This window comes from Sardina pilchardus, chromosome 2 (genome assembly GCF_963854185.1).
Source record: "Sardina pilchardus chromosome 2, fSarPil1.1, whole genome shotgun sequence".
Classification (NCBI taxonomy): domain Eukaryota; kingdom Metazoa; phylum Chordata; class Actinopteri; order Clupeiformes; family Clupeidae; genus Sardina; species Sardina pilchardus.
In genome coordinates, this window is record NC_084995.1 from 30566470 (window position 1) to 30582359 (window position 15890).

Here is a 15890-nt window from a genome sequence, read left to right on the forward strand (position 1 = left end):
AAGAGGCCTTTCATAAGGCGATGGTTAAAGTCGCAATAAGTCAGGCCAGCACCCCGTTAACTACAGTCTTGTACAACATTCTGGAAAATTGATCACATAATGTTGAAGCACTAGTTAGACACCTAGAGTATGTGCACTGAATAATTACTGTAACATGTTTTCCATAGGTTTTACAGCACATCACTAAATACACTAAATACATCACCGGACTATATCTGCAGCTATAGCTTCCATCTGTGCTAACTGTACAGCTGGAATTGGAGGTCAAGTTAAGTCGATTGCGTTTTAGCTAATGCAGGTTTTAGATTAAACTCCTTGCTTTCACTTTAACATCATCTACAAAGTTAATTCAGTTCAGTGGTGCCATCATCTTGTTAATGTGGAATGTGGAAGAACATGTCATGTCTGGAGACAAGCTGCAGAGAGAGGCGCGCTCAAGCTCCAAAAAATCTCTTTGCTTCTTCGGGTGCGAGTTAAAAGTATCGAATTCTAACGTGCAAAAGAACCGCACTCACTAGATCATTCTTTTACTTTTTTTAATTATTGCACCATGCCTAACAAACGCGTTTCGGCGTCAAGCCGTCCTCAGTGTATCCATCCTGGACACAGACGGCCACGTCTCGGCGTTGTGATTGTGTTTTCGTAAGAACGAATGGTGAAAAAGAGTGATGGTCTTGGCGACAACAATCCAGTGCCCATACCCTTACACAAGAGTCATATTACATAATTGCATAAACCCAACCCAAGACACATTTCTTCTTACTCTTCTGGGGTCAAACCAATAATGTCTACCTGTCATCAGATGGAATGGAACAAGTAGTAAAGTATGGGCTGTGCAGCATGGCCTATAATGAAGGCAGACATTTATATCCATTTCTTTTAAGAGCCTCAATCTCTTCTGGGCTCCTTTTTTCATTGGTCACCTGACCAATGCCTATGCACACCTGGATTTCTGCAAAGCACTGGCCCGTCTTGAACAAAATTGGGGAAGAAAAACGAGATTAACTATCCTCCGCCGTTTTTATTACTGTAAGAAAAGTCCAGTGGTCTGCTGCCTGGAGCGGTAAGCACGAGGACAGAGTTGTGCGTCTGTGGAAAATTCCTTCTGAGCGTGTGGGAAGGTGACTTTCAGGAAACAGTCAGAGGATAAATCATCATTTCAGCCAAGGTGCTGTCCAGAATTCCGATACCCCGGCAGAAAGTGCAAAGGCCATTTTTTATTTCATCCCAAAAGGATTAGCGTGGGGCTCTACCCCCCCCCCCCCCTGTTTGTTTTTGTTAAGACACCATCACTGTACTGTGCTATCCCTATTGTAAACATCTGCTTCAAACACTTGCTCATAAACAAGTCTGCTTGACTTCCTGAGTCTCAGTATGTGTCGAGGGTGGGGTGTGTGGTGGGCAAGCGGATCCACAAACCCTAATATTGGGGGGGGGGGCTACACGTGCCTGACTCACCTGCTGAGGAGTTGAGGAGACAGGGATGCTGTCCAAAGTCCAAATGCCACGCCCCAAACAGAAAGAAATGCCCAAACAGCTGCTGGGAAGTAGAGAGTCAATAGATTCCAAGCTGGGAAGTAGAGAGTCAATAGATGTGTTAACTTGTCAGATCATGCACAAAAAAGGAGGCAGGCAGGACTCTCTCTCTCTCTTTCTCTCTCTCTCTCTCTCTCTTTCTCTTTCTCTCTCTCTCTCTCTCTCTCTCTCTCTCTCTCTCCCCCCATAAATCACTCAATGATGAATGTTTTTACCTCTGAAGATGGAATCCTGTCTTCACTTTTGGGCATCACCTTTGGTCTGCACGGACGGGGCGTGATACTGTACTTCTCCCTCCATAAACGATAACTGTCTAGACATCCTGTGACACCAGGCCAGACATCTCAAGTCGTGGTGCCATCTGTTTACCACAGGGCAGCTGGGATCCATCATGCAACTGCATCTTGTTTACACACTGAATCATGGAATGTTGTCCTCCCTGCTGATGCGCTAATGAGAGGATGTAAACGCTTACCGTAACTTCCCGCCTGGTAACCGAGGTTTCTACAGTCATTATGCCAAATGTCTTCAGCTATGAGGTTTTAATACACAGGAGCAGGCTATATAATACTGTACATGGTAGTGCATTTATTTTCTTCATTCTTCTTTATGATTAAAGCACAATCTGATTCATTGGGCTCTTGGGCTCTGAGGTTAATAGGCCTACAGGTGGAGTCAATTCACGGTTTCATTTATTTTATTTGCTTTTTATTTCTTTTATTTTTCTTTTAAAAGTGTACAATCACTCTATAAACAAATAAAAGTCACACAAAAGTGTACTCTAAAATAAATGATTTCCACCATTGCGAGTGCGTATCAAATCGGATAAAAGTGTCTGTTAAATATCAGTCAATTTTACACTTTTGAAACGTTTCATATACCAAATACAGTATAAGCCCACTGAAATGATTTGAATATGATGATAGAATCAGAGTAAAAGTGGAAAAGTAACAATAAAGTGTTACATTGTTGCTAGTTAACAGAACCATGGTTGTAGTGCATAAGAACTCCAGTGTGAGCAGTATGAAAATGAAGATTTTCCTGTTTGAGGTCTGTGTGAATAAAGTTGTAACAGTAAATGCCGGGATACTGACCCCTGACACCTGCAGATCAGTCATTCTGACAGGGTGAAAAGTCAAGTTTCAGTTCAAACATATAAACATTTTGGTTTAGCTGCTTTTAGGCTTAGAATGTTTCCAATTTAGCTTGCAAACAAATAAAATATGTAATTTTTTTTAAAAATGCCCAAAATAATGTAATCATGCCATCTTCAAAAGGCATCCATTGTCACCGAACATTTTCAAATGTATCCTACTCTGATAACAGGTAATCAACCATCAACTTAGATGGAAAACTACCGCAGCTTTTAAAAAGGTACAGTATAGCACCTTTTTAAAAGCTGAGGTAGTTTTCCATCTAAGTTCAAACTGTCAAGCTATCAACTGCCTGACTGACTGAGCTGGATGAGTTGCACACTACTCTGACTAGCTAAGATGATCAAGTCCCTGTCCCTTGGGGATCAATAAAGTATCTATCTATCTATCTATCTATCTATCTATCTATCTATCTCTCTATCATTTTACTACAGAATAAAACTTGCACTGACTATCAACACCCTTGTTTACAGTGGTTTAAGGTACAACCCACTAAACAACATACTGTACTAAGCTGTGTGACAAATAAGCACCAATTATAATGTTAAGATACAGACCAAAACACATTGTCTGATAAACTTGTCTTGTGATTGTTATGATCGTCAGTCACAAGAATCAGTTGGCTAATGGAGTTAATAACAGTTGTGGAAAGTCCTTTTCCAGCGGTGCACACATGACCCTTGGCCAATACCTTTACCACATCCATGTGTGTGTGTGTGTATGTGTGTGCGTGTGTGTGCCCAGAGTAGCTGTCCTTCTGCAGAAGCCAGTCAGGCCTCCAACTGGGCAGCACACAGGTGCCATAAATGTGTTGAAAAAGTCAAAGAGTTGCAGGGGTGCCCAAAAACAGGATCTGGTCACATGGAAAAACATTTGGGAAGTTTGCATTACATCACCCTTCTCCCCGAGCGGCCCCGCCTCCTCTGCCGGCCCACGCCCTCCGGCAGGCACCTATGTGTTCTGGCTCCTCCCACCACCTCCGCCAGCGCGAGCATAAATACCGGGCCCAACACCTCACCGAGCTCAGACCAACAAGCAGGGGACTCAGCAGCTGGACAGCTCTCACCACAGCACCCGACCACAACAACACCACAGCAGAGCGAACAGACAGAGAGCAAAACTGAAACAACAACTGAGTGAAAAAGACCACCACCAGAGCAAGAGGCACCACCAGTTTTCACCTGCAGCTCAACTCTCTCTCAGATTCCTCCTCCATCACCAGCCATGTGGGTCCAGCTCGCCGTGGGACTGTGCTGCCTGCTGCTGGGCTGCCAAGTCCAGGGCAGAGCCGCGTCGCTCCGCAGGGCCAACGATGACGCCACCGGCCGCTGTCAGTACACCTTCACCGTGGACAGCCCGGCCGAGTCCAGCTGCTCCCAGGCAGAGGAGGAGGGCGTGAGGACCCGCCTCGCCCTGCTGGAGGCGCTAGTGAGCCGGCTGCTGGGGGAGCAAGGCGGAGCGGTGGGTGAGGCTGGGCTGCGGAGAACGGCGGAGGAGGAGGAGGAGGTGAGCCAGCTCCAGCAGGACAAGGAGCGTCTGAACCGGCAGGTGCAGGACCTCCAGAGGAGGCTGGGGGAGCTGACGGTGGAGACGGAACAGCTGAGGAGCAGACCCTGCCACCAGCCCCAGCCCCCGCACCTCAGCACAGCCGACAGCGGTGAGCGACGACAGGGAGAGGGAGAGGGGGAGGGGGAGGGGGCCAGGGGGCCAGGGGGTCAGGGGTGATGAGGGGAGACAGCAGGTGGAATCGTGTGTCCACTTCATGTAGTGGAAAAGTGCACATTTACATGGTGTTATGCTATTAATGTGTGTGATTGTAATTGTTTGTGTCTATAAGTGTGTGTGCTGTCGATGTGTATATGAATGTGTGTTCTGTGAGTGTGTATCACCGTGTGTGTGTGTGTGAGAGTGTGTGTGCTGTGTCTGTGTGTACATATACATGAGTAAGACAGGCTGAGAGAGGGAAACTCACTCAGCTGATGAATGCACGTCCTCTTTAAAGCGGTCGCCAATCAAAGAGCTCTGCAGTGCACTGCTCTGAGACTTAAAGCCAGTCAGAGGAACTTCCACCAACATGTTAGAAATGCCCAAGAAAGTCTTAACAAATATGCGCAACTGATTGTTGTCTTTGATATCATACTCATTCTTGTCCTCAGATCCTGCTTTCCAGTTGGGAAGTGGAGCCTTTCAGGAGATGAAGGCAGAGTTGTCTGAAGTGCCTGCCCCACCTCAGATCCAGCAGGGACAAAACCAGGCCGCGACCGGTACCACCACACAGACAACGAGCAGTGAGAACAAATTATTTAAATTCAACTCCCTTGAGAGTATACTTACACACTGGCTTAAATGATAAAACAAAACATGCATTATTGACATAATTTCCATCCCAAGTCATCTTGGTCATTTCAAACTGTAAGTTGAGGGTTTTGTCTTTGCCTGGTGACTCAGGTTTTTCAGGCTGTGGAGTGCTGGAGTCAGTGCAGCTCCCGGTGACTCACCGCAAGGCTGACAGCATCACTGGCAAATACGGCGCCTGGTTCCAGGACCCGGAGCCCGTGGGGCAGCCCTACGGCCCCAAGACGGTGTGGCGCATCGACGCTGTGGGCAAGGAGGTCAAGCAGCTCTTCGCCTACGAGGACATGGAGCAGCTGATCCGGGGCTTCCCCATGAAGGTGCTGCCGCTGCCCGAGGCCGTGGAGAGCACCGGCGCCACCGTCTACCGCGGCTCGCTCTACTACCAGCGCCGCCTCAGCCGCACGCTCATCCGCTACGACGTCAACACCGAGAGCGTCGCCGCCCGCGTGGACCTGCCCCACGCCGGCTTCCACGGCCAGCACCCGTACTCCTGGGGCGGCTACACCGACATCGACCTGGCCGTGGACGAGAGGGGCCTGTGGGCCATCTACAGCACCAGCAAGGCCAAGGGCGCCATCGTCGTCGCCAAGCTGGACCACGAGAGCCTGGAGGTGACCAAAACCTGGGAGACCAACATCCGCAAGAACACGGTGGCCAACGGCTTCATGGTGTGCGGACGGCTGTACACCGTGGCCAGCTACAGCCTGCCCAACACCACCGTCAACTACATGTTCGACACAGACACCAACCAGAGCAGAGCCATCAGCATCCCCTTCAGCAACCGCTACCACTACAACAGCATGATCGACTACAACCCAGGCAACAAGAAGCTCTACGCATGGGACAATTACCACATGGTCACCTATGACATACAGCTGGCAGAGTCAGACAGCATCCCCTAAGCACACACACACAAAAACACAGAGTGACAGACATTGTTGTAGTGCAACCAAAATAGTGATATACTGTATACATTCAAAAATCTCAGCCATGTTATTTTCAACAAAAATATAATGAACTGCTTTAACAAAGATAACTGCTCAGTGTTACAATTTTGTATATGTTGTCCTTAAATAGTTCAAAAGCAGAGCGTATGCAGTACGCAGAGTTGGCTATTTCTGTATATAGAATATTATGATTATTTACCTAAAATGTATTTTTGTATAAAAACTGTTGTAATTTGTTGTCTCCTTATCTCATCTCTCACTGTACTAATTTAAATAATAAAATGTTAAAATGTGACCCTGCACTAGTGTTATTAATCAATGAGTATGTATGGGTTCCCTCCAGTCATATTACATGATGTAATAACATTATAATTGAAAAACAATATATTTCACTCTTAATCCATGCATAGCTCCATCAGCAAAAATCAACTTGATTTTGATTTCCACACCTCAAACTCATGAGAAACCATTGCATACAGACAGTTCTCAAGTTTCATAATGTAATATACCTGTTTATGTTTAAATTTAAAAATATTAATTATTAGCCCAAGCTTTTTTCCAAAACAAAATACACTATATTTGAATGAAGGACCAAATTAAACACACCAGAGAGGTAGTTTACCCCTTTCAGTTTTCCCAGAGAAACTCCACACAAGGTTTCATTTTTCCAGTTTTCAGAGCCTGGGCTGCCTACAGAGACCAGTTTTGTTTTTGTTTTTACAGTGTATGGAATGGGAAGCTAGGGGATCGTGTGAACATAATTGCTAAATGTGATATAAATGTTATGGGTTTGAAATCATGTAGGATCACTGACTGCATCTTTAATGAATTAAACATGTTTGTTATTTAAGATTTGATGCAAGAGCTAGGGAAGAGGTCTGATATCCTTGATTGAGTAGATATGTCATGAGCGCCATCTTCTGGCTATTTGGTAGTATGGTTAAACTCAACAAAACATTTTAAAATTACCCCCCATTTTGAGTGTATCATCAACATTGCACACAGCCTATTTAAAATGAGTTTGTGACCACATACTTTGACTTATAATCAAGTGCCTGACCTCTTCTGAAAGTTGGGGCCCAGTAGAATTGTTTGGTATCAATAGATTGACTGTGTGATGAACTGCCAGAGCTAGGTAAAGGGTAGAATGTACGTTTTTTAGACATTATATATTGGGATAAACATATATTTTACACACAAAGTACAGTATATGTTTATTCATGGAAATCTTATTCTCCATGAATCCATATTCTCGAGAGTCTCAGCTTTCATATGGTATATGGCATTACTAGGGTATTCACTTACAATGTATTAACTATGTAAGTATTAACTCAAGCTGAAAGTAGGCTACGCATTTTCTGCACAATGACATGCGGTACCCTGTTACTCTTTGTTGTCACCACCAACATGATTAGCACAACTGCTCAGGAAATTATAACAAAGTCTACAGGAGGTTACTACACTCTGACGTAGCCTTCCCCTGAACCTCAGTATCACCACAGCAATACGTTTTCAGTTTCACACATGATGGTTTATAAAGGGCTTTTCAAGAAAGCATGTATTTTTTCACTAGGCTAGCCAGCCTGCATTTGTTACAGTACCTGCAAGTGCAATCGGGAACTGTGACAGATTCCAACAGTGAACATTTTATAATCTCATATTTTAATCAAACAGTACAATATAATACTGTAAGTATATACTGTATCCATATGGATGCTTTACAGATAGGTGTTCACATGAATAGCATTTTGTTATTCATACTCTAACACAGATATGTAAAATGAAGTGTTAAAAACACTTTTGCTGTGGCTATAATACCATCTAGCTGTCATATAGCTGCATTTTCCGCAGTACACAAATCTCATTCACATCCAATAAATACAAATCTGTGTCAAGTAAGTCCACAAAGCTGTGCTACAAGGGGACAGCACTACATTCGGTAATATTGCTCATTACTTCTTCTGGTGTGTCATTCACCGACACACCAAGTTTGGCATACGCATGATACGCGTGCGAAGCGCTCCTGAACAATCCGCTTGTAATTCCCGACAAGTCTCTTGAGAGCCTCGGATAAACTCCGGTGGTAGTGGTGTGTGTGTGGTGTGGTGTGGGGTGGGGTGGGGTAAGGGGGTGCGGGGGGTGGCAATTCAGTCACAATCCGGCCAAGCTGTCCCGCAGGAAGGTCGTCAGGATGTCCTGCAGCCGCTCGGGGGACAGCCAGAGCCTCTCCACCAGGCGGTAGTGGCAGTAGCCCAGGCAGAGGCCGAACAGCACGTCCGTCACGTTGCTCTGGCCCAGCAGGACCCGCGAGAGGCCCACCAGGCCGGCCCAGGCCAGCAGCAGGGCGCGCAGCGGCCCGGCCGACACCAGGCGCGTCAGCAGGAAGCAGCAGCACATGGCCGCCCGCGTGGCGTGGCCCGACGGGAAGGAGTAGCGGTCCACGGCAAAGGGCATGAACAGGTCCGAGCGGCTGTAGGACGGAGGCCGGCGTCGCACGATGGCCTTCACTATTCCTACTAATGCCATGTCCAGCACTAAGGCTGAGAGAGAGAGAAATATAGGTAGATAGAGGTAGAGAGAGAGTGAGAGAGAGAGAGAAAGAATATCAGTGATACACAAAGACAATAAATATCACCTCTCCAAATCAGGTGCTTGTTGATGTTTGCAGTGCCAAAGTAAATGCTGATGTTTGAACTTGACCTTTGCTTACTCCCTTTTGGGCCCTATAGCATCCTTGAGGTCCTAGAGAGAACATCAAAGATCACAGGCATAGCTGACCTATGGAGTCACAAATCCACCGAAACAAGTCCTGTAGTTATCCAAGTGTATAGGAATAGAGTTAGGTTCAGTGTGTATAGTATACCGTAAGCCTGTGTACATGTTTGTGTGTCTGTATGTGTGAGTGTGTGTGCGTGTCATGGTTTCTCCCTCCCCCTCCCTCACATACTTCCAACCCCCCTGAGGTGACACTTTTTGTGGGGTGGCTAAAAGGGAACATTTTTCCACTGTGGTGCCCTCTGTTCTCCCTGGCATCAGGCGGCAGCTGCTGTGGCCTGCTCAGTGATGGAGCTGAGATAACTGGGATATAAATGGACATGGCACCGGAACCACAGCTGAGGGATCACTACGCATTACAAACAACTGTAATTCCAGAGACTGTTGTGGGCACGAGTGCGTGTGCGTGTGCGTGTGCGTGTGTGTGTGTGTGTGAGTGGGTGTAGGCTACACAAGTAATTATGGAATATCAGGCAAAAATCATTGCTGCCATTATGTAGACGCACATGCAATCAAATAATTAGGGAATGAGACACAGGCTTTAGGTCAATAACACCTCATATTTTCATTGACAATCAGTGACAATGTCCAGAAAGGTGCCAATATTACACAATTCAAGTTTGTTCAAATTCAAATATGTGCCTAGCAAAGAATTAGAGTTGTGAGCCTATATCTGATAAACAGAAATGCCCAGAAAGTATTTTGGGACAGACTGCACACACAAAATGACCAAAACACATTTCTAATTTATTCTTGCAAATAAAGAAGAGAAGCATGAAATGTAAAGACTTACCCATTAAAAGGTTTAACATTGTCTCCAGCTCAGCCGCCGAGTCGCTGTAGACCAAACCATAAACTGCGCTTATAAGCCACGGTACTCCGTGGCCACTGACCTCTATTAGTTTTACCAGAGGCCTTATACTTCCCAGCAGGGAGTCTTCACAGGTACAAACGCCAAGTCGTTTTGAAAGCCATAAGTCAATAGCTAGTAAAAACCTAAATGCAATGGTGAAGAAAGATAAATTGAGTCGCTTTGGACTGTCCTGAGACTGTGCCCCACTGGCGAAGACAGACGCGCTGGAAAAACTCGAGGCTCGACGTCGCGACGAATAATCGGAAGATCTACGAGGGTGCATTGCCCCGAAATCAAATCTTCCGATGACACTGTTTCCACAGATTCCTGAAACACTTCCACTTCGATTGCCATTCCTTCTTGCTTTCGGTGACGGCATGTTTTAAAGTTGCAGAAAACAATATAATGACCTAATTGTGCATGCAAAGAAGAGTTGAGACGTCCACGTCTTTAATTAAAATACATATTTGAGCAACTATTATGTTTTCTTGAGGAAGCTGCTCCACGTGTGCATGCGTAATGAGCATTGCCTGTCAGGTACAAAGTTGTGGACAAGTGCGATGCTGCGGAGCGCCGGTAATGACCAGCCATCACGTGATAGGCTAAACAGAGGCGCTGACTACCACCCCTATGTTCGAAAGACGTAGGCTATGTTTTACTTTCTATAGCCTACCTATGGGAGGAATTGTCTCATTTTGATTTTACTGCCATTACCAGCAAAAAAGGTTAAATGGCTTCTCTACAAGCAGCCAGGTCACATAGGCTTAGCTATAAGAGCCTTTGTAATGTTTATCGGAAGCGGGTTTGTTTTATCAAACAGCCTATTCAGCACTTGTTTGATGAATAACAGTCAAGCATGCTGTCTGCTATGCTGCCGCCTGTGACGCAAACATGCCTTCATAAATACCGCCCCATCACCTCTCGGATGCAACCATCATCAAGCTACTTGACGGTGTCTAGCGACTGAAACACAAAATATATTACCAAGCTACTGTGATGCCTGGCATATTACTAGGGGACATATTTCCTAATTTCGAGGCCGAAACTACATTTGGCACTATAAATTTACACGACTTTCTGGGAGATCGGTAAGTAGCCAATAGTTCTTCAGGACCGTTCCTTTAAATGAACATGGACACATTCACAGGGCAAATTCTCTTAAATCAATTAGACACTTTTTGTGATCAATTCTTAACATTCATCCAGATTACAGCAGAGGCACATATTGAATTGATAATGGGACATTCAGATGAAATTGTTTGCGTTTGATGGGCTATAGAAACATAGGCTACGTTATACAGCAAAGTATGTCATTCACTTCCCTAAATAACAGGAACTTACTTAACTGAAGTAACGTACACCTTATTATGCGGTAATGGCAACATGGCAATCGCGGGTTTCGTTTCACAATTCAGTTCAAAGAATAATTTGGAGAGTTCGAAAACAATGTGCCTTTTCTCACTGCCTTTCACTTGCATGTTCATGTTTGGAGTGATCTAGGAGCTATTGTTTCTCCAACAAACAAAATGCTGACATTATAACTAGTTACATCACCACAGGGTTCGTTTACAACCGTTATGGGAAACATGAAAGATGAAAGAAAATTGAGAACATTGTTTTGATCTCTCAAATACTGTCATATTATCTCTCTGTGTTACTTAGCTTAATGACCTCTCAGTTTATCCCTTGTAGCCAACAGGCTTGTTTGACTTGTGAATAAATCACCTCCACCTTCTCCTGCATAGATGGGGAATCATATTCTCACACCCTCGGGATTACACTCCTGTGTGTACTACAGAGCTTGGCCGTGCTGCCAAACTGAGTGAAGAATTTAAAAAACGTGGTGTCAAAATGATTGGTTTGTCTGTCGACAGCGCGGAGGACCACAATGGATGGATACAGGTTTACTTTCTTTACTAAAAACAATCACTACCAAAAATAGGTTATCTGTTTTGTATTTATTTTGTAGTTTTGCCATTAATTGTGTAAATACTTTAAGTGGCAAATAATGAGAATATATAGAGGATAAAACATCACTCAAAAGAATGCAACACAATTCATACTTTGCACGTGACGGCTGACAGGCAATCATTCTCCAGCAACGAAACCAATAAGCTGTCATTCACCGGCAGGGTGTAGGCCTACGTATTCAGGAAGGCGTCATCACACGACAGAAGTAACAGATGCCACTTTGATTATACAAACATGCCAACGTCGGACATTTTTGTCAGGGTTTCTCGCCCTCCAGGTATCCAGGTTATATAGTCATGCGTCTGCAAAGTATGAATAGTCTCCCTGTGATTGAAGCCTAACTGATTATTATCTTGTAGGACATTATCGCTTACAATGGTGAAGAACCTGGGTACACATGGCCTTACCCCATCATTGCAGACCCAAACCGGCACCTGGCCTCCGCTCTAGGCATGCTGGACCCAGAGATGAAAGACAAAGAAGGCATGCCCGTCACTGCCCGATGTGTGAGTCAAGTCAAGCCGGAATCATTTGCTTTTTTCACATATCATGTTTCTATGTTTCCTTTTCAGTGTAATGGGATGTTTTTGGCTAGATGCAGTTGGGGACAGTGGTAGTGGTTAAGGAGCTGGGAGTTATAATTCCTGGCATCCACTGTTGTGTCGTTGAGTAAGGCACTTAACACCAAACTGTTCTGGGGACAATTTAATCCCATGTATAATTGACTAAATCACTTTGGATTCTATTCAATTCTATCATAGGAGAGACAGAGAAAGAGGGTTGAGCAGTTAAATAGGAAAAGAATTGTATAATACAAATAGTTTAAAAAGTAATTGAAATTGGGAGAGAGAAATATACAAAAGTATAGAGAGTGACGAAAGAGAAGTGAGAAATGGGAAGTGATAAATGAGAGAGGTGAGAGATCCAGTCAAATGGAGACATTTACACGGGAAAAGTTCTGAAGTAAGACAAATTAAATGCAAGCAGACAAAGGCAGGTTTAAAGATTGCAAACATGGTAAGACGTTTATTAGCTAACAACAGTTTCAAAACTACGGCCGGAGACTCCCGAGGTGCGTGTTCTCTATGCATTTAAAGGGATATTCCGCCATTTTTGGAAATACGCTAATTTTCCACCTCCCCTCGAGCAAAACAATCGATATTTACCTTGTTCCCGTTCATCCAGCCATTCTGTGAGTCTGGCGATACAACTTTTAGCTTCAGCCTAGCATAGATCACTGAATCGGATTAGACCATTAGCTTCTCGCCTGCTAGCTTCATGTTTAAAAGTGACTAAGATTTCTGATAATTTTCCCATTTAAAACGTGTCTCCTCTCAAGTTAGAAAGTGCAATAAGACCAACTGAAAATGAAACCGGGCGTTTTTCTAGGCTGATTTGACATGGAACTACACTCTCATCTGGCGTAATAATCAAGGCAACTTGCAAACGTACCATAGGCGCAGTGATATCGTACGCAGCATCTGAAAATAGTCCCCATAGACATCAAGCAGTAGTAGTGCCAGTAGCTGCAAGTTGCCTTGATTATTACGCCAGATGAGAATGTAGTTCCATGTCAAATCAGCCTAGAAAAACAGCAGGTTTCATTTTCAGTTGGTCTTATTGCACTTTCTAACTTGAGAGGACACACGTTTTAAATGGGAAAATTACCAGAAATATTAGTCACTTTTAAACATGAAGCTAGCAGGCGAGAGGCTAATGGTCTAATCCGATTCAATGATCTATGCTAGGCTGAAGCTAAAAGTTGTATCGCCAGACTCACAGAATGGCTGGATGAACGGGAACAAGGTAAATATCGATTGTTTTGCTCGAGGGAAGGTGGAAAATGAGCGTATTTCCACAAATGGCGGAATATCCCTTTAAGGCCGCGCCTCCTCTTGATTGTGTCAAGAGGAAAGGCCTCATCAACAAATGATCAGTCACAAGGTCACAAGGGCAGTTGCATCATCAACAAATGATCAAAAGGTCACCAGGGTAGTTGGTTGGCAAGGTTTGGCATGATCACAGGCTGATGGTCATGTCTAAAGTAAATTATGAAATTGTTCTACTACAGTTCCTCTTAAGTGGTTGCAGTCAATTAGACCAGATCACAGGTGCACTGACTGCTACTACAGGCCCTATTATAATGTCACAAAGAGTCATGTTAAGATGATTTTTTAGGTTTTATGAAATATCTCAAAACTTGATCACTCAAAAATGATTGCAACAGCTACAGGTCAAAAGTTTAACCAAGTTTGTACGTTACTACATTGCTATGGACTTCTGTAGCAATGTAGTAATGTACAAACTTAGAGTCCTAATAATAAAAAGGAGAAGAAGCTGCCACAAAATAACAATATAGTGCATTGCTTTGCATGCATGGTAATACATGGAAATATTGGGAGTGACTTAGGTAATGATAAGAGAGGACAGACAATGGCTGCATCTGAATCGGATCAGAAATGTGCAGCAGTTGGGTTGGTAAATGATACCTTTAAGACAAACAAACTCTTTAGTCAGCAGTGAAAGCTGAATATTGATGTTAATGTCAATGGTTTATTATTGCAGTGGTTTCAATTATAGCTAGAATATGCTAGTCTGGCTATCACCATACTAAGCTTAATCTTCTAAGATTGAACATTAGTCTTGGGAGTCTGCGCTTTATTTCTACTGTGTGATCAATGGGGCATAGTTCAAATAACTCTGTATGCTTTTTGACCAACGATCCAGGTGCACCTTTTGGTTTCCAGCCTGAACTGTAGGGCGAAATCCAAATCGCCAGCAGATCAGGCAGAGTTTACCCAGCCTAAGAATATGCTGCTGGCTAGTAGTCTGGTTTTCACCATACTAAACTCAATCTTTTAAGATTGAACATTAGTCTGGCGAGGCTGCGCTTTATTTCTACTGCACCGCACTTTGTCGCATCGCGTCACCGGCCAATAGCGGGCCAGGACTAGAGTATGGCCATTTCTGATTGGAGCCAAAGGTTCCCGCAGTAAACAGCGAAAATAGATCTGCTGGTTTCCAGCCTGAGCTGCCGGGCGAAATTCAAATTCCCCGGAAGTTCAGGCAGGGTTCACCCAGCCTAGCTGGCTGGGCTAAAACACCAGATAACAAACAACCTTGTATGGTCCTTTCAGTAAAGATTTGACTAACTAACTGCCTTACAAATGAACACTCCACAGGTGTTTATCATTGGTCCTGACAAGAAGCTGAAGCTCTCCATCCTCTATCCGGCCACAACTGGCCGCAACTTTGATGAGATCCTCAGGGTCATCGATTCCCTACAGCTGACAGCTACGAAACGGGTCGCCACACCAGCAGACTGGAAGGTGAGAAATTATACTCTTTGCTCAAAAACTTCCACTGATTTCAAGTTGCAATAATTCACTATAGTGGAGAGAGTGGTGTACAGTAGGTAGCAGATATTGGCATGGCTGTGGGGCCTGAGTGCTGCAGGTTATTGTGTATTTTAACACATTATTATACATTACTTAATATGCCGATGAATCCTTATTCTGATTTTCTCTCCCCTCATGGGAAGCCTGGTGACCATGTCATGGTTCCACCCAACATTTCTGAGGAGGAGGCAAACGATCTTTTCCCGGCTGGTGTATGCACAAGACAACTTCCATCAGGAAAAAACTATTTGCGATACACACCACAGCCTTGACAAAAACTCCTGGGAGAGCACACCCGATTTCAAGACTTATCAAGAACTATAGACCGAAAGGACAGATGTCGCAGATGTGGAATGTAGAGATGACACAAGCACAGCAATGCACAAACTACACTTGTCGGAGTATTGAGATTAATGAGGCATCTCAGTAATATCTCCTCAAGTCTGGCTGCTTGTCTGTGCTGGAAATGTTGAGAGGGAGAAACAGTCTTTAACATTTTGTGCCTTTCCAAGTTAAGTGGTTTTCAAATAAACACATTTATGAAATGTTATGGGCTGTGTGGGTGCCGAGTTTATTGAGGAGGAAGAGGCAGTGCGTCGAAACGTCAGTCGATTGTGCACCACAATAAACTAAGTTCTTAAGTAATCTGAGTGCTCCGGTCATCTCTGGGTTTAGTCTCTTTGAAGTAGCCCAGCCAGCTTCTCTGATCCTGTGATCCTGGACTGCGAGCACCGAAAAGGCTTGAGCGTAAGTGACACCCTTCTTACAAGTATTATAAAAGAGTTTTAATCCTGTGCTCTACTCTGTTGGTATGCTTTAAACACTATTCCTACAGAGTGAACAATTAACCCTCTTTGCCTTCGGCAGAAGTTCACTTTGACCCCATGACCTTGAATACCCA

General features: G+C 44.3%; 3 protein-coding genes across 3 annotated transcripts; 2 read left to right on the forward strand and 1 right to left on the reverse strand.

Annotated features, from left to right (window-relative positions):
- The first annotated feature begins 3731 nt into the window (after positions 1–3731).
- Positions 3732–6287, forward strand: LOC134070074 (myocilin-like). The gene is made up of 3 exons (XM_062526286.1): positions 3732–4347; positions 4847–4978; positions 5139–6287. The coding sequence occupies exons 1-3, from the start codon at positions 3915–3917 to the stop codon at positions 5945–5947; spliced, it is 1374 nt and encodes a 457-aa protein (XP_062382270.1). The 5' UTR covers positions 3732–3914; the 3' UTR covers positions 5948–6287.
- Positions 6288–7793: 1506 nt separating this feature from the next.
- On the reverse strand, positions 7794–9999 carry LOC134102007 (polyisoprenoid diphosphate/phosphate phosphohydrolase PLPP6-like). The gene is made up of 2 exons (XM_062555955.1): positions 9561–9999; positions 7794–8532 (listed from the first exon to the last, which is right to left on the reverse strand). Exons 1-2 carry the CDS (start codon positions 9997–9999, stop codon positions 8144–8146), a joined length of 828 nt encoding a protein of 275 aa, XP_062411939.1. The 3' UTR covers positions 7794–8143.
- A 540-nt stretch (positions 10000–10539) lies between these two features.
- On the forward strand, positions 10540–15539 carry LOC134102016 (peroxiredoxin-6-like). Its single transcript, XM_062555966.1, has 5 exons — positions 10540–10708; positions 11366–11522; positions 11951–12097; positions 14774–14920; positions 15133–15539. The coding sequence occupies exons 1-5, from the start codon at positions 10617–10619 to the stop codon at positions 15259–15261; spliced, it is 672 nt and encodes a 223-aa protein (XP_062411950.1). The 5' UTR covers positions 10540–10616; the 3' UTR covers positions 15262–15539.
- Positions 15540–15890: the final 351 nt, after the last annotated feature.